Source organism: Euwallacea similis, chromosome 5 (genome assembly GCF_039881205.1).
Source record: "Euwallacea similis isolate ESF13 chromosome 5, ESF131.1, whole genome shotgun sequence".
Taxonomy (NCBI): Eukaryota; Metazoa; Arthropoda; class Insecta; order Coleoptera; family Curculionidae; genus Euwallacea; species Euwallacea similis.
In genome coordinates, this window is record NC_089613.1 from 4,000,362 (window position 1) to 4,014,827 (window position 14,466).

The 14,466-nt window shown below is 35.8% G+C and overlaps 1 protein-coding gene across 1 annotated transcript in view; it reads right to left on the bottom strand.

Annotated features, from left to right (window-relative positions):
* The window catches only part of LOC136409251 (inactive rhomboid protein 1), a gene marked incomplete at its 5' end in the record, with an annotated part of 46,850 nt that extends 33,113 nt beyond the window's left edge, over positions 1 to 13,737 (bottom strand). Inside the window, one exon of the mRNA XM_066390635.1 lies at positions 13,646 to 13,737. Within this exon, the coding sequence (XP_066246732.1) occupies positions 13,646 to 13,737 (92 nt within the window). The remainder of the gene's footprint in view (positions 1 to 13,645) is intronic.
* Between the last annotated feature and the right edge of the window lie 729 nt (positions 13,738 to 14,466).

Sequence of the window (14,466 nt, forward strand, 5' to 3'; positions counted from 1 at the left end):
GTTCTATTTTCTATTTTCGTAATAAAAATAATTGAAAAATTCAGTTAAAAAACGAAACATTGCGTGAATTGCTAAGTGCAATGCATAAATGAATTTGTAATAAACAGTGGTCTTAAGACCGACAAAAAACTTACCAGGGCCGTATTTCGGGAAAATAAAAATTGCTGATCGTTCTTGATAAATGTAATGTCCTAGAACCAAGATTGTCATGTCGGATTTCATAAAAAACTATAATGGAAAAACGGTTCTAGTTTTCAAATATCTCTTACTTCAATTCAAAGCATACATAAAAAATAAGTTGGAAAGTTTCAATTTTCTCGAAATGACAGAAAAACCAAAAATAATATTCTAGATCTGCTGGCGCCATGAAGATACTCCCTTGAATGCGCAACTTTTCTCCCATTTGACCAAGTCTTTATCTACATATTGCCGTTTACGAGATCCCTAAACTGGGCGTCTTTTCCTTGGCCGCACTATGGTCGGAAGGCCAACTTGGGATTATATAAATTTTTTCCCAATGAGAAGATCGAGTTTCAAGCGGCATTTTCCCGAAAAAAAGACTCAAAAAAACTGTTTTTCTTTCTCACTAACTATGTAGATTGGTTCCTACATAAGCCTGAATTCCACCCCATCCTCAAATATATATCTACTTTGCACTTATCCAGGCTGACTACTCTACTCAAAAGAACATGAAAACATTCCCTAACACGTGTCTCGCAGCACAATTTTCCCTTTAAAACACCCTCAAAGCTCTACTTTCCAAGAGAAATTTCCGATCTCAACGTACCCTTATACAACATCGCAATCTTACCCTCGGGTCATGCATTTAGACAAGATCCACCTAACAATATCCGGTTCGCAACCGGACTCGCTTTGAATATGTTCCACCTGATATTGATCTTTCAACACATTCGCAGCCGACCGTCGCTCCAGGAATGGGGATGAAGGGGCGCGGGCTTGGAGGGAAAATAGCCGAGTAACATGGGGCGCGTATAAATAATAAATACGGCTCCAAGCTCCACGGTGGCCGCCCCTACGGATGTTTAATGGGGATGCTTATGAAAATAATCTTTAGCTGCTCCGCTTGCCTCGGGATTTAATAGATTCTTGATAAAGAAGGAATATGAGAATGTACGAGTGCAACAAGTATAGGAAATGTTTAAATGTACCAGATAATAACGAGACTGAAAATATTGCTCATTCGTCAGGTTTCATGATTTTATAGGGTGTTGCGGTAATAATGTCTTATTTCCTATCGAAGCTGCTTCGTGGAGGTGATCGTAGACTCTAGATACTGCCAGGTTCTTACAGTAAAAAAAAAATGTAGTTGGTTATGCATTCAATCCTAATCCTTTTTAGGGCTATACAGAGTGTTCCTTAATGCCGTGGTCGTATTGTAGGGTGCGATTCCTCAGGTCATTTTACGAAGAAGAATTCATATGAACGTATGTATATCAAAAACGGCCCCAATTTTTAGCTACAGAGTCCTGAAATTTTCTTTTTCAAATCGTTATTTTTAAATTTCTCAGAAGGTACTTTAGATATTGCTTTCAATTTCGGTGTGCGGATATAAAACTTAGTAGTTTAATAAGAAAAGCAATTCTATTGCCCTATCAGTGGCGTCCCTGCGCACATGTCTTCCGATATTATTTACGAAAAAAGTGGTGCGCCACTGACATTCTTTCGCGGAGATATTTTTTCTGATTAGGCTGGTCGATTCTACATGAAAAAGGGGTCTTAGTCTTTTCTCGTTGGACGAGTCGTTCTTAATTAAAAGAATAAAAATCATCTTAACTAATTTGTTTATTTTATGAGTTTAAGGTATTATTTTATGCTAAATATTATATATTTTATAGTTTATTGCAAGTGACCTTTTTCATGTAGAATTGATTAGTTTATTCAGAAAAAATATTCCCGCGAAAAATATCAGTGGCGTACCACTTTTTTTGTAAATAATATCGAAAGACATGTATGCACTGGTTGAGCGATAAAGTTACTGTTTTTATTAAAATCCGGAACTTTATGTCCTATTAACATACACCACAAATGAAAGCAATATCTCAAGAACTTTCTGAGAAACTTAAAAATAACGATTGAAAAGAGAAATTTCAACACCCTGCGGCTAAAAATTTGAACGACATATATTCATACGAACTTTTCTTCTTGAATGACCTGGGGGGTCACTCCCTGAGATATTGGCACGACATTAAGGAACGCCCTGTATAAAACCATGTTTACGGCAGCAATAAACATGTACGAAAAGGGTGGAAAATATGAGCGCATATTTCTGTGGAAAAGACAGTATATCCGCCACGTGCACACGTCTTATTTATTTACTGATTCAGTTGTTTTCCAAGTGGCCCTAAATCACGGCCCAATCCGGATCACTGCTGTCCTAAGAAACCAAGAAACGACTGCCCGAGAAAGGATGATTTATAGGGCCAAGACCGTGTTTTTACGACTCTCGTTCCTGCAGGAGTATACTCGAGAAAAACTATCTGACAGACAGTCATTGTACTAGCGAGGAACTGCTAATCTGGGCAATATTTCTTTGCAGAGCTTAGTATTAATTACGTCCATTTCAACTTACGGACGTTCGTTTTTCATGCGTTTTCCTGAAGAAGTCTAGACGAGTCTAATTCAAAGTTTGCCTTGCAGATTTCCACGTGGGGCGCGCGAAATAACGTGCCCCCGGAAAGTTTGGATTTTTAATCAGATTTGAAACATGCCTAAAGATCCCAGACTGATTTTAAGGAAGGGAAGGTGCAAAGAAGGTTTTAATGCTTTTACTTTAGATAACGCGAACTTTAATTGCCCCGAATTCAAACCCCTCTGAAGCCTCAAAACCGAACCATTTTTGAAGATTTCAATTCGTTATTAATTTCATTTGAAATTAAAATTGGAAAATAGCCCTGGGTTGTGGATTATACGTGTAAGTTGACTTCAAAAATTTATTTGGGAATGTAGAGTTCTGATGGCATTTTAAACGAAGAAATGTAAATGAAACTACACCTGATTTGAACTAGAAGTTTTTGCTTATGCTGCCATAATGAATCTACATTGCTACGTACTGGATCAACTACTCGAGGAATTTTTTAAAGGTACTGAATTCCAAGAATTTTAAGCTCTTCATGAAAAGATTTTTTGGAATATTCCTACATGCACCCCATTGGACTAAGAGTTGATTTTCAGAGACACCATGCACCTCATTCTCCTTTATCAATCTTAAAAATTGTACTTACGCATAAATTTTTTGATTTACCTTCTTTTTGCATACGAAATTCTGCTGTTCTGACATATGAGTCTGAATTTAAGGTGGTACCTAAACACTATACATATAATACCGTCAGGATGGACGAAATATTTCGTTGTCCCTTAACATACCTTTAAAATTAAAGGGAAAATTGCACTACAAAACAGGTTTTAAGAGATGTTACCTCATTCTTTTTAGTGAATAAGCCACGTTGAATTTTAATATTCTCCTCTATTTAAGCAATTCTGGTTTTTAATGGCCGAATTAATAAAATTGAACCTTAATTTAACATTATGATGGCCTTTAAAGTGTTTTATACCCGACGAAACTTTTAGCGTTAAGAGCTCTTAGAAAAAGAACTTCTTGAGGCTTTCTTCGACGTGAAAAATTGGATTAAAATTTGGCTTGTAAGCAGTTAACCGCAGACCTGTGGGATAAATGCACCTTTCATATCTCTGATTTTTTAAAAGCATTTTATAAGAATATTTAAATTTGAGATGAAAAGGAACTTAGAATGGCCCATACTGCTGCACTGTTGTCCAAAAATTAAGGAGTCAATTTTACATATACAAATACCACCAGTTCAGGTGGAAACAGGGATTGTGCAAGTGGGAGAAGGACCGCATAAGCTTTAACATGCCTCCGACAAAGACGAATGAAGTGGGTCGCGAGGTCAGCGGCGACGTGGGCTGAGTCATTTCGATGTTTAGATTAGTGTGGATTTTGCTGCCTTCGCGGTTATGAAAATTTAAAAAAATGTCAGACGTTACACACAATAAATGATACGCGTTTTTAGTCACGTAGAAGTCTCAGCCGAGTGATTCACAACCGTAGGTTGCAGGAATCGCACCTCCACCAACCTCCGTTATCGACTTCAAGGTTTTTATTACAATTAGAACTGAAGAATAAATCATTTTCACTGAACCAAATAATTCCATAGCTAAATATTAATGAAACCTTATTCAATTGCGATAAATAATTTATAAAAATTATTATAAGCTATTTATAAAAATATAAAGAACAAAAGTATCCGATAATAAACACTAACTACTCGGTATTTTATACTCCTAATTAATTAACAAAGAACGAAAAACAGCAATGCAATTAAATGAAAAGCAAGTAATTAATTCATCTAATCATAGAACTTATATCAATAAAAATTCTAAAACAGCGAGAGATTTAGTAACACGGGACTGACTCCGCCCACTGGGCTGGCCCGTCCGGCCAACGTCTCCATTTCGATGCTTGGATTAGTATGGATTTTGCTGCCATCGCGGTAATGGAAATCTTTTTAACATATCAGAGCAAAAAGCAGCAATGTAAATAAATTTAAAAAAAGATTAATCTATCACTAGAATTTATATTAGTCAAAATACTGAAACGGTAAAAGACCTGGAAACCCTAGACTGACTCCGCCTACATCAGCTGCTACTCTCTCAACCCACTTCCTCGGTTTTTGATTTTTTGTAAAACTTTACCTAACAACGGCTTCAGTTTTTGGGATGTTAAGTTGTAATTTTGTACCTGCGCTATTGTTTAGAATTTTGAAAACTTGATTTTATAAATTGTTAAAATCTATGAAGTGGTTTTAAGAATCTTCCTTCTGACATTAGGCCCCTTTTCCCTTCCCAAATTTTTTTGTCGTGCGCCCCTGGCCGCTCAATCCTTGAAGCTCGAATTCCTTGTTCCCTTTAGAAACTTTTTTGTCTGTTTGATCTTTTGTGAAAATTACCTCTAAAGCACCCTAATTTTAACTTAATTTGTCCGTATTTAAAAAGCCTACGCGAAAAACGTGTGGGCTATGGTTTTGACCAATAGCAAAATGTCTCATATTTCTTGATATTTTTGTGCGCAACTCGAAGACAGTTATAGCAAAGGATAAAAGGCAAGAGATGAAAAATTTTAAATTGAATAAGGAATTTGAATTTCAGGAGCGGAGCGTACTGTGGTGCCTTATAAGAAAGTTTGGGATGGTCAAGTGAGGCCTGACTCCAGAAAAAACACCTATAGATTTTTGGAACGATTTTTATTCGCTCAAGTTCACAACACAAGGATGTGTACAAAATTTCAACTCAGTAGTTTAATTTTCTAATTTTACTATTTTCATAGTTGTCGATCTTGTGAATAAAACGCTAAAAATTCCGAATCAAAATCGAATGGGAATATTTTGTATTCGAATGACGTCAAAGTTATCCAAATGTTTTAGCAATCTGATATTAGACGAAACGATCAAAATGCCTCATTTTACCAAAAGTAAAAATAAACTCAAAACGGGCAGATAGTTCGAACTAACAAAGGTGCTCATGTAGTTTAATTTGAGCTACGTAGTGACGAATCTAAACCGTCGACTCCTGTAAACATTTTTAGAGGCCCTTTGGCCAATACTGAATTTTTAAGGATTAAAAATCTTCTTTCAAAAAGGGTTTTTTGTGATCTTCTGTAACATGAGAAAACCATTTTAGGTAAATACCTTGCAGACTTGCGGGTTATCTAAATTAACCCACCGAATTAAAGCTAATAAAGGGCCGCCCAAACCGAATGGAGAGTGATTTATCATTCCCTAAACCTGAAATAATAAATTCCGTTACTTCGGAGAACAATCGATAAGAAGGCTTTAAAGCATCCCCGTTCGGCCTCGAACCGAAGAGATTAATAATATTAATAGGAAAGGCCGTTTATCCAGCTTAATCGATCATTTCCTCCATCCAAAAACTAATACATCACGCGGCCGAGCCCCCTTCCCAGCAAAAGAGCCTAGGGCTGCGCCCCCTCTGTCGATTAGTTATCGTTGGAATTAATTTTACCACGTCGCTATGGCCTAGACCACCAATTTAGTTTCAGAGTTTATGTTTTGTCGTTAGTACAGATCTATTTCCAACATGCTGAAGCTGGGGAAAATCGACTGTTTCGTATTGGGGCATTTTGGGAAATTTGCAATTCTCGCACATTTGATATTTCAAACGTTAACGCAGGTTATTATTCGATTAAATCCAAAGTTCGGATCGGGCCGTCCAGGAGTAACTTAAAGCCGAGATTAACGCCCAGTTTCCCGGTATAGATTTATTAGTGCCAAGTTTATATAGAAGTTCCTAATCAGCAAATGGGATTGGATTCGTTTCGAAGTTGGACGTGCTGGTGTGGTCACAAATTGAGTTATGAGGTTTGCTGATGTATTTACAAAGTCGCAAATTTCAGTACTGTGTTATATAACAAAACAGGAAAAAAGATTTTAATTTCTCACGTGGAGAGCTGCAGCAAATTGTGCTTTCATAGCAAAGTTGAAATGTAATTCGATAAAAAGAACGTAAATCGTAATTGCAGTAGGATTTATGTCTTTACCCATCATCTTCGTTATGTACATGTTAGGAATGACGTCAAAGTATTTCATAAATAGGATCATTCAGTACTACAGAGAGATCATTTAAATTTCACATCTAGCCAGCTGTGGAATTTTACATAAGAGAAATAGAAGATAAAAAGTAGGTCGTAGCTTGATCATATGCCGCAAAATGATGATAAAATTAATTTTTGATAAAGGAGCCGAGTGAGGTTATGTTACCTTATTTACTTTTATCGACATACGTTCTTTTCTTCAACAAACTTCATAGCGGACTAGATATGAAATTTAAATGATCTCCTTATATAACTTCTGTTCGGGGACCTTCGGCAAGAATCAAATTCTCAGGGTCGAACGCTCTTCCCAAAACGCCTTTCTTCATTTAGAATATGGAAAGTTTCCATCTCCCTTTTTTTTCATTTCTTTCAGGGACATTGCGAAATATTTCTAGACCTTGGTTTAGAAAATTTTTCTTTAGATTCTCATCTTCAAAAGTTGCGCCGTGTGTCGTATTTTTAAAAACATCATGGATCCCTATAATAATGTGGGAATGAAAAGGGTTCTCGGCTCTGTTTCTGCGGAGGCATTAAACATTCATCTTTTTTGAGGGGGGTAACTATAGATCAGTTCAAGTTGGAGCGTAATGAACACAGAGATTCAATAGAGAGTTGTTAAATAGCCTTAAGAGTAATTAAAATGCCTCCTGGGATAATTGACTTGAAACATTGTTACTCACATTTGTAAAAATAAATATGAAAATGGTGGTGTGCTATATGCAGATTAAGAGTTTAAAATATCAGACAAGCCAACACTTTAGGAGGGTTTTGAATTTGAGAAGTTTTTTTTTTCATGATCAGGAAGAGGATATTTATCATAAAATGTATTTATTCGAATAGATTTTTCAATAAATGTCCTCTACAAATGCTTAAAATTGTGTTATTTTCTAGTGAAAACTGTAACATGCGATGTGCGTATTTAGAGCAAAAACGATCGTAAAACACATGAAGAGATTTTTATAGGTATATCAGAAGTTCGTCATTTGAAACCTCGTTACAATACATCACTGTGTTTTGAAATACATTTTACAATGAATATCCTCAATAAAAAGCGAAATTACCTTTTTTACGTGTAAAAGAGTGGCGTGCGATATGCCGATTTAGAGGAAAAAATATCGTACATGTAATTGATTGACTGATAGTTGCTGAATCACTTTTAATTTTTTTCGAGTTTAATATACATTATATTGAATTGCCTGAATGTTTAACTTCAAAGCTTTTAATTTAGGTGTGATTTTAATTAAATTTCACGTTGTTTTCAAATATTTTATATTTATAGGGAACTGTAAGCATAAAAATTTACAATGATTTTCAGCCCTCAGTCTTGCGAAAAAAAAGTTTTTACGAATGATAAAAAGCTTTCAATCTCTCAAACCTTTTCTAAAAAAATCTTAAAAGGAACGGTTTAGAAGGTTCAAAACTTTGATTTTTCCAATACAACTTATAACTTGTTCAATAATTCTTTTTATGCCTAAAGCACCCTACGAATAAATCAACAAAATCAACTCGTATTTGAAATATTAATAAAGCTTTCACCCTAGTTGATCATATTTATTTTCTCGATATTGTTATGAAAGCTGCCTTCAACTTGTTATTTCGTATTTTAATTTAAGTTTGGTCAAGTAACTCCAATATTACGAAACAAGTTTACTTATCGATATCAAATAAGATCTGTAATTTTCAAATATGTAAAATAGAGGTGAATGCATTTATGTAATAGGAGTTTTGTATAGGAGAAAAGAAATAGGTGATGATTGGACATTAAAACCAGTAGTAGTGTCAAGTGATTAAGGGAAAACTAATTGAAATGCCAGTAAGTTTAACAGCATCTCTTTAAGGGTATAATACACGATTTTTTTTCAGGGAACAATTCAGCATTATTGATAATTAGGAACATAACAATTACGAGGAACGATTGCCTAATACGTTTTATCGGTTTTCAAGTAATTTAAGCACTCAATAGGACTTTTTCTTTTTAATTTAAAAGAACTAATTTCTCTATCTTTGAAAAGCTCAAAGTCATTTTTTTTTTGTATAGGAACCCTCGTGCATTAAACGATTTTTAATTTGTTACTCATTGAGATTAATTGCTTATAGAAATACCCATTTCCTTCAGTTTCCAAGTGACTTTGGAATATTATTTTCATATTTTTATATATTCGTAAGTTTAGGTCGTCGAAAGTTTACTTTTTCATATTCCGTAAATTAAGCGATATTATGAATACGCTACTCGTTAAGGTTAATTTACCTGCATTCCTTGTGTTTATTTTTCTTAGTTTTCATTTGATATAAGAATTAATAAAAGTACGTTTTCAATTCTTTTTAAAGAGAATTTTCGACGTGACTCTCTTTAAATCCAGCCAGCACAACTGTTTTCCATAATTCCTTTATAATCTTGCCAATGTGCAATATTTTCATTTAAGATTTCAAGACATCTCTAGAATGTGAAATTGGAACGAATCGACTGATATGAAAGTAAGTACGTATGGATGATAAGGGCCAAATTGTTGAAGTGCTGAGAAGTTAGTGATTGCACAAAGTCCCTGTTCAGAGAAAATAGTTACTTCCTCTTGGTAGGCTCACCACCACTTCAACAATTTATCTCTTGGACAACTCCTCATACTTCCAGTGCGGCAAAACCCACCTAACTGAATTATTCCAATCCCTCCAATAATTTATAAATAAAATCGACCATTTCCCAATATTGAACATTATTTCATCAATCATTATTTATTTGTAACTCCGCATTCATTTAATGCATTTTAAACTAATCTAGAAGCAGGCCACGTTATATTTCTGATTCTATTATCTAACTCGTGGTCTCGATCGGCCTCTATTATCCAATTTACCCTGAAATGAACTGCCCATTTGGCAATATTTACCCATCGTCTGGTATCGTTAAAATATTCGTAGGCCGAAAATAAAACTCTCCGAGGCAGTCGCCGGCCTTAATACGGAGTATGCGCGTTAGTAATATTGATCCCTAGCCCTTCTATAAGCATACGGACCTAACTAAATATTTCGCGATATGCCATTATTAGAGAGAATTTGAATTAAATGCCCTTGGTTAAATATTGACCTACGGAATGAATTTTAATCTGTCGGAAATTGGGGAGATATTGCAGGAAGTTGTCGGACATAATGCAGTTACATGTACGTAAGCAACCCTTAGGGAGGATCTGTTCAATTACACTCTGGCACGTATTCCCCGAAGTTAGTCGGCGTCATCCCTTCGAAGGCATAACAAGTTCCCTAACTGCTAAACAAGCTCAAGACGCAAATAGAGTTAATGGTCTATGGACCCGATGATATTGGATAATCTGGCGGGAGTTTGGGACACCAACGGAATTAACAAGGCACCGTTGCGACTGGAGCCCGAAATTCATAAATCCGCCCTTAATCTATTGCTTTACGGAAATATGAGGCTTCATGCGACAACAAACACTCCTAGATCATGTCCTATAAACCGATAAAAAATCGTCCCTGCGACTGAGCTGATGCGAACAAATCACTCCGTTTACATTGTTTTCACGTGCTGGAAACTTCTAACATATCACCTGTATTAGAAAAAGATATTTCATTCAGGAGCTAGGTAAGGAAATATTGGACGGGATCAGTAAATTGTCTCCAATAGATTTTGTCGAAGTTGGGAACGTGTGTGAGGAGAATTTTCATTTTTGCACCGTGAATATTAACCCTAATACGAATAAATCAAATTTTAAATTCTTGTCATCTAAGTGTAGGGCCACGGAGCTCTACTTGAGACCCAGAAGGAAGGGATTTTATCAAAATTAAGAAGAACTGTCACGATTCAGCAACTTCATTTACATAGTTGGCCCGCTGAAGATAACTTTAATTTTGGAAAACTATTTTTTTTTCTGTTTTTAGGCACGTTTGGGATGCTAAAACTCCACTTGTTCATATGGAACTTTCTATACAGGGTGTCCCGAAATTAAGGCACCATACTTAAACAGCGTAAATTACGTCCAAAAATAACACCAAAACTTTATATAAACATATCGAAAAACGCTTTTTTAACGATCTATGGCTCTTTAAAGACATAACTCTGATGATGGTTATTTTGACATATTTCCAAAACGGTGCAAGATAACTTTATGAAATTTGGTAAGATTTTATACTTTTTAAACCTTAATTGACTGATGCGGTTGAATGGAAAATATTTCGTCAGAGGCGTGCCGCACGGGGGCGTCGGAGTTAAAAAATGCTACATTTTTTTTATGTGCCCGGTTTTTTAGCTGCTGATGCAAAATTATGAAACCACATATGTGTCCAGAAAAAAAAGGTACTCTTGGTTCACATTGATAGAACGCTCCATTTTCGAATAAAATTAATTTGAACATTACATTGCATGACAAATACAAATGATGCTTAAAACGATCATTTTCAACCATATCAAAACTATTAAACAATAATAAAAAAAAACAACAAGAAATTGAAATGACACATTTTTAGAGTAAGTTTTCAAATAAGTTACCGTTCAAAAAAGAAAATCTGTTTCAAATTCTTCGTGCCTCCCAGAGCATAAAAAGACGGTCTAGACTGTATATCCAACAAAACAGTAACTTATTTGAAAACTTACTCTAAAAATGTGTCATTTCAATTTCTTGTTGTTTTTTTTTATTATTGTTTAATAGTTTTGATATGGTTGAAAATGATCGTTTTAAGCATCATTTGTATTTGTCATGCAATGTAATGTTCAAATTAATTTTATTCGAAAATGGAGCGTTCTATCAATATGAACCAAGAGTACATTTTTTTTCTGGACACATATGTGGTTTCATAATTTTGCATCAGCAGCTAAAAAACCGGGCACATAAAAAAAATGTAGCATTTTTTAACTCCGACGCCCCCCGTGCGGCACGCCTCTGACGAAATATTTTCCATTCAACCGCATCAGTCAATTAAGGTTTAAAAAGTATAAAATCTTACCAAATTTCATAAAGTTATCTTGCACCGTTTTGGAAATATGTCAAAATAACCATCATCAGAGTTATGTCTTTAAAGAGCCATAGATCGTTAAAAAAGCGTTTTTCGATATATGTTTATATAAAGTTTTGGTGTTATTTTTGGACGTAATTTACGCTGTTTAAGTATGGTGGCTTAATTTCGGGACACCCTGTATATTACCCGACATATTGAATTTGTTACTAACTAAAGTTAATTTACCTGTAGAAATCCCTATCCCCATCTATCTTACTTTTCGAGTTATCTGAATATTAACAAGAGCACGTTTTCAATGCTTGTTAAAGGGAGATTTTGATATAATTCGCTTTAAGTCTCGGAACCTAGATTTTTTTTCCCATGGGGCACGCTGAATATTATTGAATATTGTGAACGTGACAGTGACAAGGAACATTTATATAGCTTCTCTAGCGATTTTCCAGGAATCTACGACTTAAACACACAATAAAATGGGTCTTGGTCGATTGAAGCCTACGTAGGTGCACTTTAACTCTGGAAAATTTCAACTGATTTTCTTAATTGCGCCGTACAATAGTATAGTACAAATCACGTGACTTTTTATTGACAGCACAGATTTCATATCAGCAGTGATGTCACATCTTTTCAAAATTTATACGTTGCGGGAATTTGTCAGGTACGAGCTCTTCACACCGACAGTTTGAGAACTTGGGCATTATGCCAACAATAATAATAACAGCGCCGACAATAAATAACCAGGAGCACTATTTTAGTTCTCAAACGAATGTATTTTTACCGCAAAAGTTGGTGAACAAAGAAAATAAGGGTTTAAAACACCAAAAATAACAAAAGTTAACGAAAATAGGCGCTTTCAGAATATTAGCTGTCAGGCCAACTGGGAACCGTAAACAAATTAAGCGACAATCATGCAACAAAATGGTGTTTTGTTTAGACGTTCAAATATTGCTTTATCCTTTTTAGCATATTAAATTTATATGATTTGCCATTTTACGTAAGGCGACTCTCAATCGTTACGTTTTGTAGCGTGAACAAAAAGTTACGTGATTTGTTCTAAATATATCACGGAGAAATTCCAAATCTTCTTAAGAGTTCGACCTAGGCTACGTGAATTAACCGGCGTCGACTTCAAGTAACATGCACTAACTTGACCATTTAATTCACGATTTTCTTGTAACCTTAACCTCGAAATGAGCTTAACCATCTGAAATTGCTCTGACCCGTCGTTGACCACCGTCAGTGTTTTTGCTTGTGCACACACGTAAATTTTTAAGCGCCAGCGAACTGGCTCCAATAATTCTTACCAATAAATATGTTAAAAATTGTTGAGTTTTTTGTGCGCGAGCACCATTGGTTTACACGTGCAAGGTTTATTGGCGCCAGTGCAAGGGCAATTACTGGCGTTGAAAAATTCAAGTGGCTTTAAAGCAAGGACTACACATGCATAAGTCAGTGGCGTCAGTTGACTAGCTTCAGGGTGTGATTACGTAAACGTTAAAGTATCCATGTAAACTGGCGTTAATAATTTCCACCAATACAAATTTAATGTTGATTTAAGTGGATCATTTTGGCACCAATCATTATTCAGGCACTGGCATTAAAAACCGTGCATATCTAGACCCTATTTAACATTTCTATTTGAATGAATTGTTGGCGCCCGCTTACGAGCGCTTCAAAATTTACGTGTTTATACATGTATGTACATGCAAAAATACAGGCGCTGATCAACTGGCGCCAACGATTTATGCACGTGTAAGCCCTACTTTATACAAGAAATACGTAAATACAGAGTGTTTAAAAACATATTGTGTTATTGTCAATAATCCTCATAAATCTGGTGCAGAAATCGGTTCTTATCGAGTTACGCTGGTAGGTGTAATTGTGCTTTGTGTCTCTGCAGCTCCCCAAAAATTCTGATTCCGTAGCTGCTCTAATTATTAAATTTCCTTCGGATGAATTCATCACCGGTGCAAGTAAGATTCCATAGAATCACGAACTAATTCCAATCATTACATCACTATTATGGATAAATTTTCATACCTGTGTCGGTCGCCGTGGTGATCCGTGATGGCGGCGCCAGGTCGAGAGGGGGGTTGCAACCCCCCGACCCCGCCTACCACATTGCAATTCCTTCAGTGCCCCTGAAACCCAGAAAATCGTTCACGTATTTTAAAAAAATGACGAAGTTGTTGCAGTTACCAGCGTCAGCGCCAATGCATCTCCGATAATCCCTCAGCGAACTCACTCGAAGCCACTATTGCACATTCAGTTCACCACAAACACTGAAGTCACTAAACCCTGAAAAAAACAATAAGAATTATTCGTGGATTTTTATTTTTCCAGATGATAACGTTTGCGTAAGAGTTGGTGAAGAGAGTACAGGACACCATCGGGGATAGGTTGGTTCAGGTGGTCATTTAAACAGGGGCGAATTATTCTCGAAGGGTAATTTAAGCAAGGGAGAATTGTCATCGAGTATTTTCAATAAACATAGGAATAGCTTCCTGGAATATCTTGAAAGAACATCCAGAAATATTATTAGGGTGTGTTCGAGCGATGCAATTCTGAAACACGCACCTGACAGTATTTTTTTCTTGACTGTGAAAGAAACATGAATTATAATCCCTACAATTTACTGCATCATAAAGGTACTTGTACATATCTAAAGCCTCGGCCCGTCAGCGATACCCATCGATTTTCCATATTTTAACCTTTCCAGGAATTAATAGTCCACAAGGAAAAGTTGCTGGAAAAGCGTCCGAGAAACCACGCAGCTGCTCAACATCCGTTCTTGTAGGAGTAAAACTGGGTTAAAAACGCAAAGTTGAAGAAATCGATTTTCCCAATGGCCCATAAATTTC